The sequence below is a fragment of the Rana temporaria genome, chromosome 4 (assembly GCF_905171775.1).
Source record: "Rana temporaria chromosome 4, aRanTem1.1, whole genome shotgun sequence".
Lineage (NCBI taxonomy): Eukaryota > Metazoa > Chordata > Amphibia > Anura > Ranidae > Rana > Rana temporaria.
The window spans coordinates 280,461,801-280,483,637 of NC_053492.1; the positions used below are offsets into that span (position 1 = coordinate 280,461,801).

A 21,837-nucleotide genomic window follows, 5' to 3' on the forward strand; every position below is an offset into this window, starting at 1 on the left:
GAAAGACCACGGGCTTTGTGCAAATTACCGCCCCATATCGTTGATAAATACCGACCTCAAAATCATGACTAAAGTCCTGGCAGCCAGACTTAATTCGTTTCTCGCGCAGTATGTTCACCCAGATCAGGCAGGGTTTGTCCCCGGACGACAAGCTTCGGATCAGACTAGGAGAGTCATAGACGCTATTTCTGCGATACATTCGGACTGGGATAATGGGGGACCTAGGAGGGGGATGTTGTTGTCTTTGGACATGCACAAAGCCTTTGATTCCCTATCGTGGGAATACCTCTTCTATGTCCTGACTAAGCTGGGGTTTGGGTCAAATTTTCTGTCCATATTACGGGTTCTCTATGAGTCCCCTTCTGCTTCACTGATGGTGAAGGGATACTCATCTGGCCCTTTCCCTATTCGTAGAGGGACTCGTCAGGGGTGCCCCCTGTCCCCGTTGCTTTTCGTTTTGGCTCTAGAGCCGCTCGCTATAAAAATACGTAATTCAACTGACGTACGGGGCATTACTTGCGGCAACCACGAGCATAAATGTATCCTCTTTGCGGATGATATCTTGATGATGGTCTCGACGCCGATCACCACCCTTCCTAACCTATACACTATACTTAAACTATTTACGGCGATTTCAGGTCTTAGTATAAATCATGATAAGTCCCAGGCTATGAACATCTCGCTATCAGATAGTACGCTATTGACACTCAAACGCTCCTTTAAATTTGTTTGGCACGCGGAGTCACTCCCTTATCTAGGAATAAATCTCACCCCGACATTGCGCACTCTGTACTCAAAAAATTACCCAACATCATTTCAACGTCTATAAATAAATGGTGATTCTGCGCAACATATCACACTAATGGAATAGTGATATCACATAAACAAGATAAATGTAAGAGCTGACAAATAATCAGCATATAGTATTAAATGCAAAGAGAATAGTGAGTCCAAATATAAATATATATATACTCAAATAGTGAATAGTGAGTCCAAAATATATAATACTCATAAGGCGAATGTGCAAAAATATATAAAGAATATTGTGCAAAAAAACCGGAATGGAAGTTCAATCCCAATAGTAAACACAAATCAGCTGTCAGGGCAGATATTCTGAATGCACTGGATGAAGGTGAGCACCAGCTCTATGGTGTGAGTGCACGGCCGTGCGATAGAAGATAAACCAGATCCCTGGCTGAGCTCCCGGGACTCTTACCTCTCAGCCCTCCTAAATGGGCATTGGTGTACAGGTCACTCGCAGCCTTCTATGGGTGGTCCCTGATGTTTCCTCTCTTGATCTGATGGATCCTTCCTTAATTGGGACAGATGCTCCTCGAAACCAGATGGATGATGTGGGTTATAAGAGAGAGAGAGAGGGGACTCCCATAGTGAGGTAACGTTTGGTGCAGGTAAAATATGTTTATTAAGGAAAAACCTGCACTTACATCAAAAGAAAAATAAAAGTGCAACGAGGAAACAAACAAGCGGCGTTTGAATCGCCAGCTTACGTCACTCCGGGTGTACGTCCTCCAATTCCAATGGAATTGGAGGACGTACACCCGGAGTGACGTAAGCTGGCGATTCAAACGCCGCTTGTTTGTTTCCTCGTTGCACTTTTATTTTTCTTTTGATGTAAGTGCAGGTTTTTCCTTAATAAACATATTTTACCTGCACCAAACGTTACCTCACTATGGGAGTCCCCTCTCTCTCTCTCTTATAACCCACATCATCCATCTGGTTTCGAGGAGCATCTGTCCCAATTAAGGAAGGATCCATCAGATCAAGAGAGGAAACATCAGGGACCACCCATAGAAGGCTGCGAGTGACCTGTACACCAATGCCCATTTAGGAGGGCTGAGAGGTAAGAGTCCCGGGAGCTCAGCCAGGGATCTGGTTTATCTTCTATCGCACGGCCGTGCACTCACACCATAGAGCTGGTGCTCACCTTCATCCAGTGCATTCAGAATATCTGCCCTGACAGCTGATTTGTGTTTACTATTGGGATTGAACTTCCATTCCGGTTTTTTTGCACAATATTCTTTATATATTTTTGCACATTCGCCTTATGAGTATTATATATTTTGGACTCACTATTCACTATTTGAGTATATATATATTTATATTTGGACTCACTATTCTCTTTGCATTTAATACTATATGCTGATTATTTGTCAGCTCTTACATTTATCTTGTTTATGTGATATCACTATTCCATTAGTGTGATATGTTGCGCAGAATCACCATTTATTTATATTCCTGTTTTATGTCATGTAAACATAATTAGGTTTTGCTGCACTATATATTTTTGGTGGATTCACTCATTTAGGATCCATTTTAGCGCAAAAGCACTTTTCACTTTATCCATCATTTCAACGTCTGACGGCTGACTTGGCCAGGTGGATGCTTCGTCCCCCCTTGTGGTTTGGCAGACTACACTCAGTTAAGATGAATGTACTCCCGAGGGTATTGTATTTGTTTCGAACGTTGCCAATCTCGATTGTCCGTTCAGACTTATTAGCATTCCAGAAAAAAATGTTGTCTTTTATCTGGGGGGATAAGAGGCCCAGGGTGAATAAGCGCACACTATTTACCCCTAAAAGGAGGGGTGGACTGGGTGCCCCAAATCTGCAAAAATATTATTACGCAGCTCAACTGGCTCAACTTGCCAGGTTTCATTCTGCCAAGCCCCATCCGATTTGGATGAAGATGGAGGAATTTGCATGCACGGGAAGGCCGATGTCACACCTTTTATGGTTGTCGCCTGGGGACCGGCCCCCAATCCTGTGTCCGGCATTGTCCTCGTCCCTGGGTATTTGGGATAGGTTGAGGAAGACGTACAAGTTTTCTTCCCAACATACTCCATTGGCCCCGATTCTTGGAAATTCGGATTTCACCCCGGGCCTCACCCCCAGAACGTTTCTTTGGTGGACCAACAAAGGGCTACTACGGATAGCTGATCTGTGTAACCATAAGGGTATATTGACGAGACAGGCACTAATTGAGAAGTACCAAATGCCGCCCTCTGAGTTTTTCCGAGGGGCTCAGATCCTGCACTTCTTGGGGACTTTGTCGCGAGATTCTGACATGGCAACTAGGTCCTGGATGGAGCACCTGTGTCAGAGCTTCGACAAAATTCGAGGGCATATCTCTGAAATATATACTATCTTGACTAACTCTGCCGTCAAATTGGCTTATATGGTAAAATGGGAGGAAGACCTTCGGGAGACAATTGAACTGGGTGATTGGTACGCTATAACTCAAGGGGCCTCAAAGTCCATAATTAATACATCAATTATTGAAGCGAACTATAAAGTGCTCCTGCGATGGTATATGGTTCCAACCAGGCTGGCATCATTTGTAGCGGCTGCATCCCCTCTGTGTTTTCGCGGATGTGGTCAGCAGGGAACCATGTACCATGTGTGGTGGCAGTGCCCCAAGGTACGGCGTTATTGGATCAGAGTATACAACTTCATTTACTCTCTTACCCAGGTCAATCTAGTGAAGTCCCCGAGACAGGCCCTGCTGGGTAGTGTGATAGAGACGGCATCAAAACCTCAGAGGCGTCTTATCTCATTTATATTTATTTCAGCCAGGATTATTATTGCAAAATCCTGGAAGAGGGCGGCTTTACCATTCGCGCATCTTAAGAACAAGCTTTCTTGGATTATGCTAAACGAACGTATGTCTGCACTATTGCAGGATAAAATGCAAATGTTTGACAAAGTTTGGGACCCCTGGGTGAAATACCTGACGGGGGATCCGAGATTCTTACCTGAGTAGGGCAGTCTCGGGGTGGTGGGGTTGGAGCACGGGGTCACTTTCTTTTTCTTTTTCTATTTCTTCCTCTATTTTCTTTACTATCTCTTATCTTCTTTTTTCTTCTCCTTTTCACTTTTCTGTCCTTGTCTTGTTATTATGATGATGTGAGAGTCATCTAAACTTTTATTCTTTTTTTGCTTTTGCTCCCTAACCGCTGCGTAGCGAGCATTTCCATGGAGTGTGGTTCGATCTCAGGGAGTGAGGGGGAGATCTTGCCACACAGCCGTCTACACCGATTTGCTTATATATACAGCAGTTAGTTGATGTGTATAACATATATGCTTGTCTAAATAATTCTTTATAGATGACTTTTGTTGACCTTTAATGGTTGGAGGATTTAATTCTAAAATGTCATAAGGTAGTAGATCCAGCCTATGTGAGAAACTTCAAGTGAGCTTTGAAGTCATTGTTGAGGATAATGATGTCTTACTTACTCCGCTTCATAATGATTCTAGTTTGTAATGTGGCTGTAATGGAGGTTCCCATGCATTGTTAGAATAACTAAGGACTTTACTTACATTTTGTATTTCTTTGTATTTCTTTGTAAAAAATTCAATAAAAACATTGAAACCAAAAGAGTGAACAAAAGTCCTGGATGGCTTAACTCCAATGTAAAAATGCATATAAAAGCAAAGGTGAAGGCCTTGAAAAAATACAAGGTTGAGGGATCATCATCAGCATTCAGACTTTATAAAAAATGCAACAAGAAAAGTAAGGCCGCGTACACACGATCGGTCAAAACCAATGAAAACGGACTGAAGGACCCTTTTTATCGGTCCAAACCGATCGTGTGTGGGCCCCATTGGTCAGTTAACCTTCGGTCAAAAAAATGGGAACTTGCTTTAAAATTTAACTGATGGACGCTTAACCGATAGGTCAAAACCGATCGTTAGTATGCAAAAGCATTGGTTAAAAACCCGCGCACGCTCAGAATCAAGTCGACGCATGCTTGGAAGCATTTAACTTCATTTTTTTCAGCACGTCGTTGTGTTTTATGTCGTTTTACGTCACGTTCTGACACGATCGGTTATTTAACCTATGGTGTGTAGGCACATCAGACCATCAGTCTTCGGACCGTTCTCATCGGATGGACTGATCGTGTGTACGCGGCCTAAGGGTGCAATTAGGGTGGCTAAGATAGAACACAAAAGACACATAGCGGAGGAGAGCAACAAAAATCCCAAGAAATTCTTTAAGTAATTAAACCGTAAAAAAAGGGAGGACAGACCATATTGGCCCCATAAAGAATAAGGAAGGATATCTGGTTACAAAGGATAGGGAGATGGCGAAGGTATTGAGTTTATTCTTCTCCTCAGTCTTCACAAGGGAATCGGGGGGCTTCAGTAAGCAAAACTGCAGTGTTTATCTTCATGACACATCACATGAAGCACCTCCATGGGCACCTCCAAAGGTCCCAAAATACATCCCTGGGAATTACAGACCAGTTACCCTAACATCAATAGTATGCAAACTCTTGGAGGGGATGATAAGAGACTATATACAAGATTTTAGTAATGAAAACAGTATCATTAGTAGGGGTGAGCTTCGTATTCGAGTCAAACTCATGTTCGACTCTAACATCGTATGTTCGATCGAATTACGAACGTTTTGGTCCGTTCGCACCAAATTCGAGTTACGTTCCACAGCCCATAATTTACTGCGGCATCGCAGTGCATTGCTGGCTGATGATTGGCCAAGCATGCACTATGACCCGCATGCTTGGCCAATCACAGCTTGCAAAAAACGGAGAACCATAATTGGCCAAAGCCAGGGTGGCTTTTTCCAATTATGGCTCAAGGGGTTTAGTACACGCCCCACACTATAAAAGGCCGCCTGCAGGTCGGCCTTGTGTAGTGTGTTACGGTGGTTAAAAGAGAGAAGACGGAGAGAGAGAGAGAGTGTCATTTTTAGTAGGTAGATAGAGGAGGCAGGCAGGCAGGTTAGTCAGTTAAAGTTACAGTGTGTAGAGGATATATATGCATCCCAGGTGTTGTATATATATCTATACACTGTATAGTTTAGCTAGATCATCTCAGGTGATTGTGCTAGATGCAGTATTCTCACGTGGTATATTGCCTGTGTCCTCTGCAGTGTGCATCATAAAGCTACTTGGTGTGTGTACTGCCTTTGTCCTCTGTAGTTTGCACCTAAAGCTACTTGGTGTGTACAGCCCGTGTCCTCTGCAGTTTGCACCTAAAGCTACGTGGTGTGTACTGCCCGTGACCTCTGCAGTTTGCACCTAAAGCTACGTAGTGTGTGTACTGACTTTGTCCTCTGTAGTTTGCACCTAAAGCTACGTAGTGTGTGTACTGCCCGTGTCCTCTGCAGTTTGCACCTAAAGCTGCGTAGTGTGTAATGCCCGTGTCCTCTGCAGTGTGCACCTAAAGCTACATGGTATGTGTACTGTCTGTGTCTGTGCTATTTTTCTCAATGATTTTCATCCATATTGCAGGGACCAGACATTACATTAAAGCCGCAAGCAGTTTTAAGTTACTTTTTTCTTATAGTAATCCCACTTCACAGGCATACTATAGACACCCAGCAGGTACAATATTTAAAGGAATTTTTCATTTTTATTTTTATTTAAGCATCATTAAAATCACTGCTCCAGAAAAAACGACCATTTTTGAAACTTTTTTTCCATTGATACATGTTCCCTGGGGCAAGACCCGGGTTCTCAAAGACGTTTTACGTCAATAACTTGCATATTAGGCTTTAAAATTAGCACTTTTGAATTCGAACGTTCGAGTCCTCAATGGGGTTCTAAATGTTCGCGCGAACGGTCGGTACGTTCGAAGGTTCTGGTGCGAACCGAACGGGGGGGTGTTCGGCTCATCCCTAATCATTAGCAGCAATCAGCATGGATTCATGAAGAATTGTTCTTGCCAAACCAATCTATTAACCTTCTATGAGGAGTTGAGTTGCCTACCAGATAAAGGAAGGCCCGTAGATGTGGTGTGTCTGGATTTTGCAAACACATTTGACACAGTTTCCCATAAACGTTTACTGTACAAAATAAGGTGCTTTGGCATGGACCATAGGTTGAGTACATGGATTGAAAACTGGCTACAAGGGCCAGGGTGGTGATAAATGGGGAGTACTTGGAATTGTCAGGGGTGAGTAGTGGGGTGCCCCAGGGTTCTGTGCTGAGACCAATCTTATTTAATTCGTTCATAAATGACCCACAGAATGGGGTAAACAGTTAAATGTCTATTTTTGTGGGCAGCTACGTGGCAAAAGAGGTTTAATGTAGAAAAATGTAAAATAATGCATTTGGGTGGCAAAAATATGAATGCAATCTATACACTGGGGGAGAACCTCTGGGGGACAATAGGATGGAAAAGGACCTGGGGGTCCTCCTAGTAGATGATAGACTCAGCAATAACATGCAATGCCAAGCTGCTGCTAACAAAGCAAACAGCATATTTTCATGCATTAAAAGGGGAGAAACTCAAGAGACAAAACAACAATTTTACATACAAGACTTTGGACCTAGTGTATTCTGTCCAGTTTTGGGCACCAGTCCTCCGGATGGATGTACAGGAAATGGAGCAAGTACAAAGAAGAACAACATAGATACTACAGGGTCTGGAGGACCTTAGTTATGAGGAAAGGTTGCGAGCACTAAACTTATTCTATACCGTTCAAATACCGTACAGGTGACCCCACAATAGGGATAAAACTTTTTTTTGTGTGGAAGGGAGTTTAACAAGACACGTGGTCACTCATTAAAATTAGAAGAAAAGAGGTTTAACCTTAAACTACATAGAGGGTTATTTACTGTAATGCCATGTACACACGGTAGGAATTTCCGTCAACAATTGTTTGGACAACAAAAATTTGAGAGCTGGTTCTCAAATTTTCCGACAACAAAACTTGTAGGAACCACATCGGAGCAGAGATTCTTACAGCTCTGGAGGGACAGGCTCAGAGGTGGTTCACGCCATGCCAGTTGGAGCCAGGAATGGTGGTGTGTGATAATGGCACAAACCTACTGTCTGCCTGAACTGTTGAGCTGCCCTGCATCCAGCGTGCTTTCCGAACTGGCATTCAGTGCTGCTAGATGTTTTGTTACTGATAATATATCACATCTGTTCACAGGCTTGGTGGACCGTCTGACATTCATCAAAATTAGTCAGTTCTGGATTACCAGCAGCTATGAAGCCCCTGATGCCGATGTCACTGATTGAGTGTTTTGGGGATGTGGAATCTCTGCAGGAGTTCTAGGCTGCTTAGCGTTGTCTGTGTTGATTTAATTTGGAAGAATTTTTTGAGGTAGGTTTCATGGGCACAATTAACACCCGAAGAAAGACCAATTTTTCAACACCTGTTTGACAGGTGCATATTATTTTAATTTATGACAGCAAGGACAATTCTTTCTCTCATCAAGAGCAACTCTATAGGGTTATTGTGTGAAGGTGCCAACGACACCCAAAGACCAATTTTTCCACACAACCTGTTTGACAAGGGTCTATCATTGAAATTTTTGACTGGAAGGTCAATTTGTGCTTTCATCAAGAGTAGCTCTATAAAGTTATGGTGTGAAGGAGCCTCCGACACCCAAAGACCAATTTTTTCGCACTTGTTACTTTTATCGAAAGTCTGGGAAAGGGACACCAGAATTTATCCAAAAAATCTCTAATCTTGTTTAAAAGTGCACTACATTGTAGCCTCATCATACAGACTGGCTTCACAAGTCATTTCTTAGAAAATTAAGAAAGCTTGCAGGAAAAAAAAATTGGCTTTATAAATGCTTTCTGCAGCAGCTTCTATGTACAGTACAGATGTGCCACGTTACAAGTAGACTAAGGGGACTCTCCAGGCACTATATTGAAATATGTTTTTAATTTTTATGCTTTCACTTTAAGCATAAATAAACCACTGCTCATTTAAAAATTATGTTTTTTACTTTTTCTCATTGATACATGTCCTTCAGGGCAATACCTGGACTCCCATAACCATTGTATGAACAATTACTTGCATATAAGCCTTCAAAATGGGCACTTTTTTCACGTTCGGGTCCCATAGACTTCAATGGGGTTTGTTATACGACTCCGTACTTTCGCGAAGTTCAAAAGTTCTGGTTCGAACTTAACTGGGGGTCGTTCGGACCATCCCTACTGCCTATATTATTTCAATGTAAAGATCACTAGGCTTGATAAAGCTGACTTGTTTAGTAATGCAGTACCTGTTTGTGGTGGCATTGTAGGCTCTAGTCCCTCCTTTTCAGGTACTAAATAAAATAAAAATAGAGAATTGCAAACAAAATCTTTGCACACACACATACCACACTGCTTTTACCTTTAATCTCTGCTGGGGGTTCCTCTTTTTTCCTGGGAATCTCTGCAATTTTTTTCAATTTTAAAGTTAAAAAGGATGTATAATTTAATGAATGCATATTTTAACTATTACTGCTTGTTATAGTAGTATTTATTGAAAACAGATGTAAACCCTAAGAACCTATTCACACAGGGGAAACACGACGTCTAGCACGACTTTGGGAGGCAACTTGGACACGACTTGAGTATGAATCATCAGGCAACTTACAAGGCAACTTTAAGTTGCCTCCAGGACAGTAAAAGGCAACTTCAAGTCGCCTCCAGGACAGGAGGCTTTCCAGTGGCCAATCAAACAACAATAAGCTCTGTGGGAGGGAGGGGGAGGGAGGGGTTTGCCTGAGAAATGTATGTTTCTGTATTGTTTCTTCAGTTAAGACAGTGATCCGACTTCGGAGGTGACTTCCATTGAAATCAATGGGTACAAGTTGCCTACAAGTCGCCTAGAAGTCGGATTGAAGTAGTACAGGAACCTTTTCTGAAGTCGGAGCGACTTCAGTAGTGTACATTAAGACGGCTCCAATTCACTTCCATTCATTTTCTCGACCGCATGACTTGGGGCAACTTGGGGTGACTTGAAGTCGGATCCCAGGCCGCCCCAGTGTGAACCGGCTCTAACTGAATGCCATAATTTTTCAAAACACAATGTAGCTAAAACAATTGCCATGTTTTGTTTAAATAAAATTAAAATGTCACCGTTGTTGCATATTGGCATTGATAATCTCCTGCCACTGGTTTGAAAGATCTTACTTTCTACATGTATGCACTCCAGCAGCTCCTATAACAAGAAGTGCATGAACAAAGACTTTTATAGCAGGATTAACAGGTATTATTTATTTTACTGAATGCTTCAGATTCAAAAATAAAGAAATGTACTTTTTAATTACAATACTGTAATATGTTAAAGCTTATATGACATTTTGGTAAATTTGGTTTACATATACTTTAACAGAATAAATTAATTGTTGTAAGTTCTACTGGTTGATGAATCAAATGGCTATTTGGAAATATACAGGAAGTATGAATTACTTCAGCAGAGATACAGGCAACAGTAGAAATTTGTATCTCTCACTCGTACTTACCCTATTTAAATTAAATACACATTTAGATTTTATATATACTTTGGGGATTACCTTTGGAGCATTGCCACATATGTTTATGCTGTCATTGAGAGTTTTTCTTTCATTTGGAATATTTTAAATATTCTTATGCATACAGTACAAATGTACCAAACATATTAATCAAACTAGCGTGAAATGCTATTTTAATTTTTTATAGTAAACATTCAGGTTGATGTTGGAGAACCTAATCATGCATAAATATTTTAAACGCTATAATTTAGGATTGTATGGAACAAAACAGTAGGGGAAAAAATAAAACAATTGCAACAAGAAAAATGACAGAATGTCATATCGAAATTTTCTGTGTAAAAATAACAGTTGAATTTACCAGGCCACATACTCACACATAAAATCTTTATGAAATACTTTCCCCACAAGAGAATACCTTAGCTTGCTTTCACTATCAGCAAAAAATATTCTTTATAGCTAGAGATACAGCAACACTGGCAATAGATTTATTTGATTACATAAAAATATCCCAAAAGAAAGCATCACTTTATAAACATCACAGGTAGGCATGTGAGTTTGTAAACTAACTTCACATGTACACTAAAATTTTATGAGTGTAATATAAAAGTTATATGCAGTTTGCATCATTTTATCCTATCTATCACGCTGTGGACTAGATAGCAAGAAAAATGCATACTCTTTCTGGAGACATCAAGCAAACTTTGTAGTGATAGTAAACAAGTTATCCCCATGTTAAATATTTGCCATTTCATTGCTTCAATTTTTTTTCTGTACCCTTCAGATCTGTAGGGGGGTGGGGGTGCAAGTCCAGAAGGATTAAGAAAGATGTGTGCATCATGGGAGATTGACAGGACATTCTTGTGATATCCAATCTATGTTTTGTAAATGTTATGATCTAGTGCATCACAGCTGTAATTTAGCACAAGTAGCACCACCAGCCATTTTAGGGTGATTAATATAATCAAAAAAAAAATTCTAGCCACCACTCCACAATAAGGCCCTGTACACACGGTCGGTTTGGTCTGATGAGAATGAACCGAAGTTCATTTTCATTTCCTTCGATCCAAAATTTCTAAACATGCTTCAAAACCGAACCGATGGACCACTGCCCCATCGGACCAAACCTATGGTTATTACAGAAAAGCATTGGTTCAAAACCCGTGCATGCTCAGAATCAAGTCGACGCATGCTTGGAAGCATTGAACTTCATTTTATTCAGCACGTCGTGTGTTTGACGTCACCGCGTTCTGACCCGATCGATTTTGGACTGATGGTGTGTACACATATCAGGCCGTACGGCCACTTCAGAGGTGAACCGATGAAAACGGTCCAACAGGCCAGTCTCATCGGTTTGGTCCGACCGTGTGTACGGGGCCTAAGGCATCCAACCCTATCTATTTGTATGTAATGCTTGTGACATTAGGTTGGATTCCTTATTGTGGAGTGGTGGCTAGAAAAAATGTTTTGTTTATATTAATCACCCTAAAATGGCTGGTGGTGCTACTTGTGCTACATTACAGCTGTGATGCACTGAATCATAACATTTGCAGAACATAGATTGGATTTTACAAGAATGTTCTGTCAATCTCCCATGATTCACACATCTTTTTTAATCCTTCTGAGGGGTACATAAAACAAATTGAAGCAATGAAATGGCAAATATTTAACATGGGGATAACTTGTTTACTACCACTACAAGGTTTGCTTGATGTCTCCAGAAAGAGCATGCAATTTTTTGCTATCTAGTCCACAGTGTGATAGATAGGATAAAATGATGCAAACTGCATATAACTTTTATATTACCCTTATAAAATTTTAGTGTACATGTGACATTGGTTTACAAACTCACAGGCCTACCTTTGATATTTATAAAGTGATGCTTTCTTTGGGATATTTTTATGTAATCAAATAAATCTATTGCCAATGTTGCTGTATCTCTAGCTATAAAGACTATGTGTTGCTGATAGTGAAAGAAAGCTAAAGTATTCTCTTCTCCTTTGAATAAAATGTAAAAGGTGAACAAACACCAGACAGAATCTCTGCTCCTCTCCCTATTCTCCATTAGTGCTTCCAGCACAGATAAGTTAAATTCTGATTGGTCAGTGCTGTCACATTGAAGGTGGTGACCAATCAGAATCCACCTGGTCTTTTCCAGAAGTTCTGAAGTAGAAAAGGGAGAAGAGCAGGGATTTCAAAACCTCTGGACTGCTGGAGTGACTGCTGGGGTTATGACAGCCCAGCAGTCCTGGAGGTAATTCCAAAGGGACCAGGGCATTGAGGAGGGTGTCTGGTGCTGGTTTAACTTTACACTTTAGTAAGTAAGTTCCATGATTTCAAAATACAGTGTGATTTGAAAATATAGGGCCAGATTCACATATACTTGCGGCGGCGTAACGTATCGTCTATACGTTACACCACCGCAAGTTTTCAGCGCAAGTGCCTGATTCACCAAGCACTTGCGTGTAAACTTACGGCGGTGTAACGTAAAGGCGTCCGGCGCAAGTCCGCCTAATTCAAATTGGGCGTGTACCATTTAAATTAGGCGCGCTCCCGCGCCGGACGTACTGCGCATGCTCCGTTTTGAAATTCCCACCGTGCTTTGCGCGAAGTGACGAAATTTTTTTGAACGGCGACGTGCGTAACGTACTGTCGTATTCCCGGACGTCTTACGCCAAAAAAAAAATTAAAATTCGACCCGGGAACGACGGCCATACTTTAACATGGCTCATCTAAAGTTGAGCCATGTTAAAGCAGGCTTAACTTTGCGACGGGAAAAAATTACTAGCGACGACGTAACGAACGTGAAAACCATTGTGGATCGCCGTAAAACCTCATTTGCATACCCGACGCTGGAAAACGACGCGAACTCCACCCAGCGGCGACCAAAGTATTGCATCCTAAGATCCGACGGTGTAAGCCAATTACACCTGTCGGATCTTAGGGCTATCTATGCGTAACTGATTCTATGAATCAGTCGCATAGATACACTCAGAAATATCTCTTCTGTGAATCTGGCCCATAGTTTATACTAAGTCACCAGATCACATTGCCCGACAAGAAACTTTTTGAAAACGACTTAGAGTTTGCCCGTTAAAAATTTAGAACCTGCTCTATTTTTTCTCAACGTTTTTCACATCGTCCTTTTTCATGTTGTGAAAAACGGTCGTTTGTACGCTTTAACGAGGGGGGAAAAAACACGCTCAGATGCAAGTTATGAGACAGGGAAATTATCAAAAGCAGCCCAAAGGGTGGAGCCTTTTGAATGGAACTTCCCCTTTAAAGTGCCATCGTACGTGTTGTACGTCGCTTTGTTGGAGCATTTTTTTTCACAAACGTGTGAATGCAAGGAAGGCTTGAGAGGAATCACGACAAATCACATCGAGAAAAATGTTGTGTGTATGTGGCATGAGAGTTGCACATGAAGATTCAAGGGATCTGTACACCCCGGGTATTGCTGCATGCGGATTTTGAAATGTGAATGATACAGTAATGATAAAGACAAACAAAACTGATATAGGTGATATAACCAAGCACTTAAAATTCTGAATATATTTGTCCAGTTGCTAGTATAGTATTCTATACATGGTATCCACTTTAATGTGGAATTCACAGTTATATGTTAGAATATTCATTTTTAACCTTGATCATATCTTTGTAGATAAGCTGTTAGAAAATATTTGTCTATGTTTTTCATTATTAAGGAAGGCAAATAATACCTGCTGGTACTGGCACAATAATTTGTTCTTCTGCTTTTTCAGCCTCTATAAGAAATTAAAAATTATTTATAACTTAATTGGAATTTTTAATACCATATTCAGAATAGTAATTTTTGAAAAAAAAATGGTTTCCAAATATATATATATATATATATATATATATATATATATATATATTGTAAGATTTAACTTCAGTTTACTGAGACAGAATTGACATTTTGTTTTATTAAAACAATTTCTCTGCCTTTACCCATACTAAATTATTAGAACCAGTTACAGAAATTCACTGTACTTTAAAGGTTTTCTCAGAAAAGTGTAATAGACTTTTAAATTACATTATGACAAGAATTCAAAGTTGTATATTGCCAGGGGCAAAGAAATAGGTTGTATAGAGCTGGACACATGGGAGTCCCAGTTAAAGAATATATGAAATTATTTCAATTCTGGCACTTTCTTGTAATACTGCTCTTTGAAGAGACATGAGGACAGGGAAGTTGTCAAATATACTATAGTTCTGAAAAGTGCCTGCCAGATGAATAATAACAGAAATAATTTTTATTAAAATATTTAAAATTGATATATTTTAGTACGTACCACTTGGTAATGCCACTGTTATTTTCACCTCTTCTTTTTCCTTTTCAGGTTCTATAAGAATGATATTAGTTTAATACTTGCAGGTTTGAAAGTATTTGTATTTATAACATATGTTCAAAGTGAGCAATCACTTTACTAAATCAACAGTCACTTCTCCTATATTAAAGCTGAATTCTAGTAATTTAGCTGCTTTGTAAAAAAAGTGAAGGTACACCGTGAGTTAGATCCAAGCAAGGACATCTCTTGACACCTCTCTATTATTTACATCTAACAGTTGTATTGCCCTCCCGGGAGATGGCTACTTCTGTATTTCAGGGAATCCAACTCTGATGCTTCAGGTTATGCAATGCCTGCCCCCTCCCCTCATCCTACCCATTTTCAGAAACCTGTTTATTATGTGAACTCATTCACAAAATACAAAGGCTTTTCTGAATGTGCATCAGAGGGGAGGGGTGGGCATAACTGCTCTGTGTGTCTCTCTGTCATAGATGAGGCAGGCCACTAGGTGGCGCTAGCGGCGCAGTGGCACGCACGGGTGCGCGCAATCGTGGCAATGGCGCGTGGGCACGTGCTGACGCCATTTTGGCGCCAGTTCAGGCAATTTAATGGGGCTCATCCTGTAGCCTCTTGCTGCTCGGCCTTCAGCGTTCCTGTTACCCACCTGAAACCTGCTACCCAATTGACTTCTGTTCCTGTGAACCCGGCTTGTCTCTGATCCTTCTGACCTCCGCCTGCCCTGACCTCTGGCTTGTCTGACCCTTCTCCTGCCTTCTCCTCCTAACTGTTTACTGCCCACCCGTTGCTGATCCGGCTTGAACCATGACTCCGCTACTGCCTCCTCCGCCCGCCTGTGTCCGACCTGGCCTGCCTAAACCCTGCCTGTACCAGCACTACAGTACACCTCCCTCCTGCTGACTGATTCTGGCTACCTGCACTGAGCTCCTGCTACCTGTCACCTTGCTGATTCCGGCTACCTGCACCAAGCTCCAGCTGTCTACTGTCCTTGCTGTCCCAGCATCACCGACATCTTCCTGGAGTCTACAGGGGACGACCGCAGTTCCTGCACAGCATACCTACCAGGCGCTTGTGCGACTCTGAACTCCAGTGCTCCCTGTCTGATCTACCAGGGGTTCCGGAGTCAGAGGAGCAAGAGTAGCCGCTCCCTGCAGGTCAGGCTCTGCTCTGTACCAGGTACATGACACTCTCTCTCCTTTCTTATGGCCTAGAATGTCAGTGTATGCACCGGCAGAGCCAAAAACCTGTCAGATCTAAAGAGTACAAATAAGTTTAAGAGATGTCATGTACCTCCTTGGACTTAACTCAAGAGGGGACATTTACTAAAACGGGTGCACACAGAACAAAGAACAAAACAGACAACAATCCTTAACAAAGCAAAGATGTTTGTTCCTTAGTTACTTCTGTGATCCACAGTTACTTCTGTGATAAATTATAATTGAATGTGCAATTCTGAATACAGTGCTCACTAGACATGTGGTCTCCTTTAAAAAAAAGTCTCATCTGGGAAGAATTTCGTTCATAAATTATTGTACAGGGTAAGTACCTTATTCCCAAAACTCACACATGACTGGCTGTCATTGATTTGCAAAGGCTGATAGACAAGATGTTGATAGGCAAACACAATGGCAGGCAGACACAGACATTAACTGTAACAGACAGAAATAAGTGTATACATTCTCAGGTAAAATAAGCTCTTTACTATTTCCAAGTAAAGTAGAGTGATTTTGACAATATAGATGTTGCTGCAATATTAACCATTTTATGAAATGCAAAATGTGCTGGAAAAAATTATCTTTATGAAAATCTTCCCGTGTTACGTTTTCATTCATGTGATGCACCCAAGTAATCTGCAGAATGATATACTGGAACGAATTAAAGAGTTTAAAGAAATGGCACGCTAATTACAGTACATCACACAAAAAAAAAAAAAAATTAAGGCGGTAGAGGATTTTGCCAGAAAATGTTTTGTATGTTTCTTTTGCTTGGAAATTACTTTGCATTAGTAATTTTATGTGTGGGTATACACTACTTGTGGCACTATAAGCTACCATCTCACTGTAGTCAGGTGCTAGGATGATGTAATTTGATGAGTTACGTCATTAGTAGCTACCCAATGGGAAACAGGAAAGACTCCCAGCTTGAAGGCAGAGAAGATGGTGGTGGTGGTGATTGAGCTTTAGTGGGTATTGTGTAGCTGTCAGTGCTGGTGGAGGACCAGAGAAGGGTAAGTCTTCCATAATGTGCAAGTATGCTTTGCACCACTCAGCCTTGATAATAGGGGTGATGATATGGTTTGTAAAGAATGTCTGATATGTTTTATATTAGCAATACCTCTGTATAGTTTCATAGCATCATTACAAATTACTTTTGTGGCATGCAGCAAAAAACAATTACCGCTCCATGTTTTGGCAACTTTTTTCAAGAATAGCTTGTTATTATAAGTTATGATGTTATTAGATGATGTTACAATAAAGATAATAAAGATGTTATTATAAATACCTGTTAGTATTGGCACAACAATTTTCTCCTTTTCTTTTGCTGGTAATACCGGCACAACAATTTTCTCCTCTTCTTTTACTGGTAATACCGGCACAACATTTTTCTCCTCTTCTTTTACTGGTAATATCGGCACAACAATTTTCTCCTCTTCTTTTACTGGTAATATCGGCACAATAATTTTCTCCTCTTCTTCTACTGGTAATACCGGCACAACAAGTTTCTCTTCTTCTTTTTCTGGTAGTATTGGCACAACTATTTTTTCTTCTACTTTTTCTGGTAATATTGGCACAACTATTTTTTCTTCTACTTTTTCTGGTAATATTGGTACAACTATTTTTTCTTCTACCTTTTCTGGTAATACTGGTACAACTATTTTTTCTTCTACTTTTTCTGGTAATATTGGTACAGCAATTTTCTTCTCTTTTTCTGGAAAGATGGGCACAGCACATACTCTGTCTTCTTTTTCTGCTTCTAAAATATATATTTTTAATTACTTATGGCAGTAAATGACTTATAAAAGTAGTAGTGCAACTCTTAAATCTGAACTCTGGTGAGTTTCCAAACATTTCCATTTGGTAGCCCCTTCCTCTCTAGCCCGAGTCTTGGATTGTGGGTGGGCTATTAATGCCCTTATAAATAATGTAGGACCACTAGTTACATTGTGCTTGATGATGTCAGCAAGGGCATAGCCATATGATGGGAAAAAGTAACAACTTAGGGGGACTGGTTTTTCAGTGGGGAGGAAGACTGTGGGGGCAAAGTATAAGATATGTAAATTACTCTATTTGCATGCACCCTAGATTAAATGAGCAATAGACCTGAGGGGTTCGAGGCTACCAAAAGAAACTGGTAACAAAGAAATCAGCTTTATGTCAATAACTAATGACATAATATGCTAGGATAATACAGAACTTTCTTCCCCAAATTTACTATAAGAAAATATTTGCAAACTCATGTCTAACTTGAGCAAAACAGTATAATATCTACAGTTCTGAGTGATCTTAAAGCATAAATTAACATTTTTTTACTTAATAGACCTATGAAAAAGAGAAATATACAACATGTAATAACCCAGCATCCAATAAAACATAAACTTTTATTAGAACTGACAATGTCTTACTGCACATCAGTCTAAAAGGAAATAAAAAAAAGATCCCATAAGCAGCAGGCAAAAGTGATCTTTTTGACTTAAGCCTGCTGATTTCTATGACATATTTAATGTACCGTAATAGGTTCCCTTTAAAACATTTGTGGGCTTGTAATAATAACTTGGCAAATGTGCCTTTGCCTTTACAATTTGTGTAAAACAAAATGTAACTATCACATTCAAAGATATTGTACCATGGATTGTTTTCTATTTTTTTTGGGTTCTAAAGAATGTATACTTCTGGTATGAATAATAAAAGTATACTAATGTGAGCTTACATTGGAGGGAAGTTGAAGAGATTGAGAAGATTATTATGCTCAGTAGAGTTCCCTGCCTTTGTTTGAGAGTCTCTCTGATATGGTAGAGGATTTCGAAAATAAATAGTTTGCTGCTTTGGACACCTACGGGATATATACTACAAGTGCGACTAGACCTGCAGGGGTCGCTACCTGATGTGAGAGGCTGGGGTACACCATTTTCACTGATTGTGGAAGCACATTTTTAACCTCCCTGGCGGTATGATTATTTCAGATTTTAGGGGCTGAAAGCGGTACCATTATTTTGCAAGGAAATTTGGAATTTTACATTGTAGGCCTGTAATTCTTAGGAATAACTCGCTTAAATCTGTCTGAACAAGAGTCTAGCAGACATCTCGGGTATGAAAAAGTTTAAAAAACAAAATCATAAATTATAATATAACAAATAATTATAAATGATTATAACAAATAATAATATAATTATAATAAAAAAATATTCAATAATGTAATCAACTCAAAATCACTGAAATGTGCTCAGTTGCAGAATTGTCGCTGTCATTACTTTTATTTTTTTATGATGAATTACCCCACAAATCGCTATCGCTCAATTCTGCAAGTGATTATAATTTATTATCGCTGTTTTCTAGCTGGTCTAAAACCACTTTTGACATTAAGGGACACTTTTTGGTTGCTATGGACAATCTACAGTTTGCAGGCAGAAAGAACAGTTTTTATTATATAAAAGTACATGCAGGACACTGGGCAGACCACTAGGAACAAAGGGGGTGTGTATTTTGTAAGGTTACAGTATACTGTATGTATTGTGTTTATTAACTTTTTTGAATTTGGCGCTGTTCTCCGTCCCCGTGCGTCGTAACGGCGCACAGGGGCGGAGAACGGCGCCAAATTCAAAAAAGTTAGCTTGGCGGCACACAGGGACACTGTGAATCGAGCGAGGAGACACCGCTCGATCACACAGCGCGGCGGCATCGCAGGATCCAGGGACAAGGCAAGTAAACCATGCCTGTGGATGCTGCGAGGCGATCCCGAGTCCGGCTCTGGGTTACCGCTTTTGGTAATGGAATACCACCCCGAGCCAGACTCGGGAATACCGCCAGGGGGGTTAAAGAACTGTATTCATATTGTTTGCACTTTGGACAGTGACATCAGTATATGAACTATTTTTGCACTAAAGCACTTCATAGACTAGTAATATAATTTTTTTTTTTTAGAAAGCTTTACACTTTAGAAAATTAATTCACTGTTATTGAGAAAGCGCCACATCAAAGATTGTTTTAGATCCTTTTGGTATGGCTGCTAGGAACAATATTTAGTTAGCGTATTTTTCGCTGCATAAGAAGCCTTTTTTCCCCCAAAAAAATATGGGGGAAAAGGTCTCTGCATCTTATGGAGTGAATATTAACCAGGCACTACTGCCACTGCCATGTTAGTACCGGCAGAAGAGAGACAGGAGAGCGATGGACAGATACCACCAAGCCCCCACAAGCGCCAGGCACTCTCCCAGTTCTACCTCTCACTCAGACAGAAGACAGAGCGGCCGAATAGAGTACAGCTGCAGCGGCCACTCGGACAGCTCTGTCTTCTGTCAGGCGGATGTGATGATGTCAGGTCAGGCTGCATTTACAGTATAGGACTGGTAAGGCTGCATTTATGGGACTGGTAAGGCTGCATTTATGGGACTGGTAAGGTTGTATTTATGGGACTGGTAAGGTTGCATTAATGCAGTGTTTCTCAATTCCAGTCCTCGGGCCCCCCCAACAGGTCAGGTTTTCAGGATTTCCATTATTTTGCACAGGTGATTTGATCAGTTTCACTGCCTTAGTAATCACCACAGCCTTTTCATCTGAGGGAAATCCTGAAAACCTGACCTGTTGGGGGGGCCTGAGGACTGGAATTGAGAAACACTGCATTAATGGGACTAGTAAATCTGCATTTATGGGACTGGTAAGGTTGCATTTATGGGACTGGTAAGGCTGCATTTATGGAACTGGTAAGGCTGAATTTTTGGGACTGGTAAGGCTGAATTTATGGGACTGGTAAGGCTGCATTTCTTTGGCACATGTCAGCCTGCATTTCTTTGGCACAGGTCAGGCTGCATTTATGGGACTGGTAAGGCTGCATTTCATCGGCACAGGCCATGCTGAATTTCATGGGCCCTGGTAAATATTTTAGTTCAGCACTTGGCTCAGAATATTTTTTTGTTATATAGAAAAAATGAGCACTCATCCTGATTGCAATGGTAGACAGGATGGAAGACTGGAAAATTGTATCATACCGGAAAAAATGTTAGTTTCAGCCAAATGATGAGTTGGCCACTATATGCCAGTCCTGATAACTTTGCCCGAGGTCACAGACTATGCTGCCTATGCCCCTTCAACAGAATTGTTAGAATTCATCTTAACTCATCTTTTTAATAACACGTATTAGTACCTCTTGGAACTTGCACAACAAGATATTCTTCTTTTCTAGGCTCTGCAAAAACATACAGATGTAATATAAACACTAAATGCTACCAGTAGGAAGCCTGCATTTCAGTTGAAAACATAATTGATGTAAACTAAAGTTGTTTTCTTTCCATTCACTCTGCCTGATGTCCTTTGATTACCATATTTGCCTGCCTATAAGGCGACTGGGCGTATAAGACGACCCCCTATTTTTCCAGCTAAAATGTTGGTTTTGGTATATACTCACCGTATAAGACGACCCCCTTCCTACTAGTCATGCCTCGCCTCACCTCACTGTGCCATTACATGCAGACTGTGCCGCCATTACATGCCTCTCTGTGCCACCGTTACATGCCTCACTGTGCCATTGTTACATGCCTCACTGTGCCATTGTTACATGCCTCACTGTGCCATTGTTACATGCCTCACTGTGCCATTGTTACATGCCTCACTGTGCCAATGATACATGCCTCACTGTGCCGTTGATACATGCCTCACTGTCCCGTTGATACATGCCTCACTGTCCCGTTAATAAATCTCGTCTGAGGACGAGAGTGCATCCGTGATAGGTGGAACGCTGAACACAGTGTCTCCTGGGAAGCTGTGTGTTCTGCCTATCACGGAACAGCAGAAGGAGGAGGTGTGGCTTTTGAAAATGGACGGCCACGGTTAGGTTACCGGCGTATAAGATGACCCCCAACTTTTAAGAAAAAATTCAGGGGTTAAAAAGTCGTCTTATACGCTGGAAAATACAGTATTTAATTTTGCTGTTTGACAATTTCATGAACAAAGTTAAATTACATTTTTGTGTAGTCAGCCAGTTGTTAGCTATCATTCAGCCTGAAATTGGTAACCCTTTGACCCAGAATTCAAAATATTTAAAGTCTTTTACAAG

At 40.7% G+C, this 21,837-nt stretch overlaps 1 protein-coding gene across 1 annotated transcript in view; it reads right to left on the reverse strand.

The window, feature by feature from the left end:
• Window positions 1-21,837, reverse strand: part of LOC120935721 (titin-like) — a 433,372-nt gene that overhangs the window by 157,876 nt on the left and 253,659 nt on the right. The window contains exons 23-28 of the mRNA XM_040347780.1: window positions 20,929-20,970; window positions 17,074-17,544; window positions 14,557-14,607; window positions 13,963-14,007; window positions 9,121-9,162; window positions 9,008-9,052 (exon numbers count right to left, since the gene is read on the reverse strand). Coding sequence (XP_040203714.1) covers window positions 9,008-9,052; window positions 9,121-9,162; window positions 13,963-14,007; window positions 14,557-14,607; window positions 17,074-17,544; window positions 20,929-20,970 — 696 coding nt within the window. The remainder of the gene's footprint in view (window positions 1-9,007; window positions 9,053-9,120; window positions 9,163-13,962; window positions 14,008-14,556; window positions 14,608-17,073; window positions 17,545-20,928; window positions 20,971-21,837) is intronic.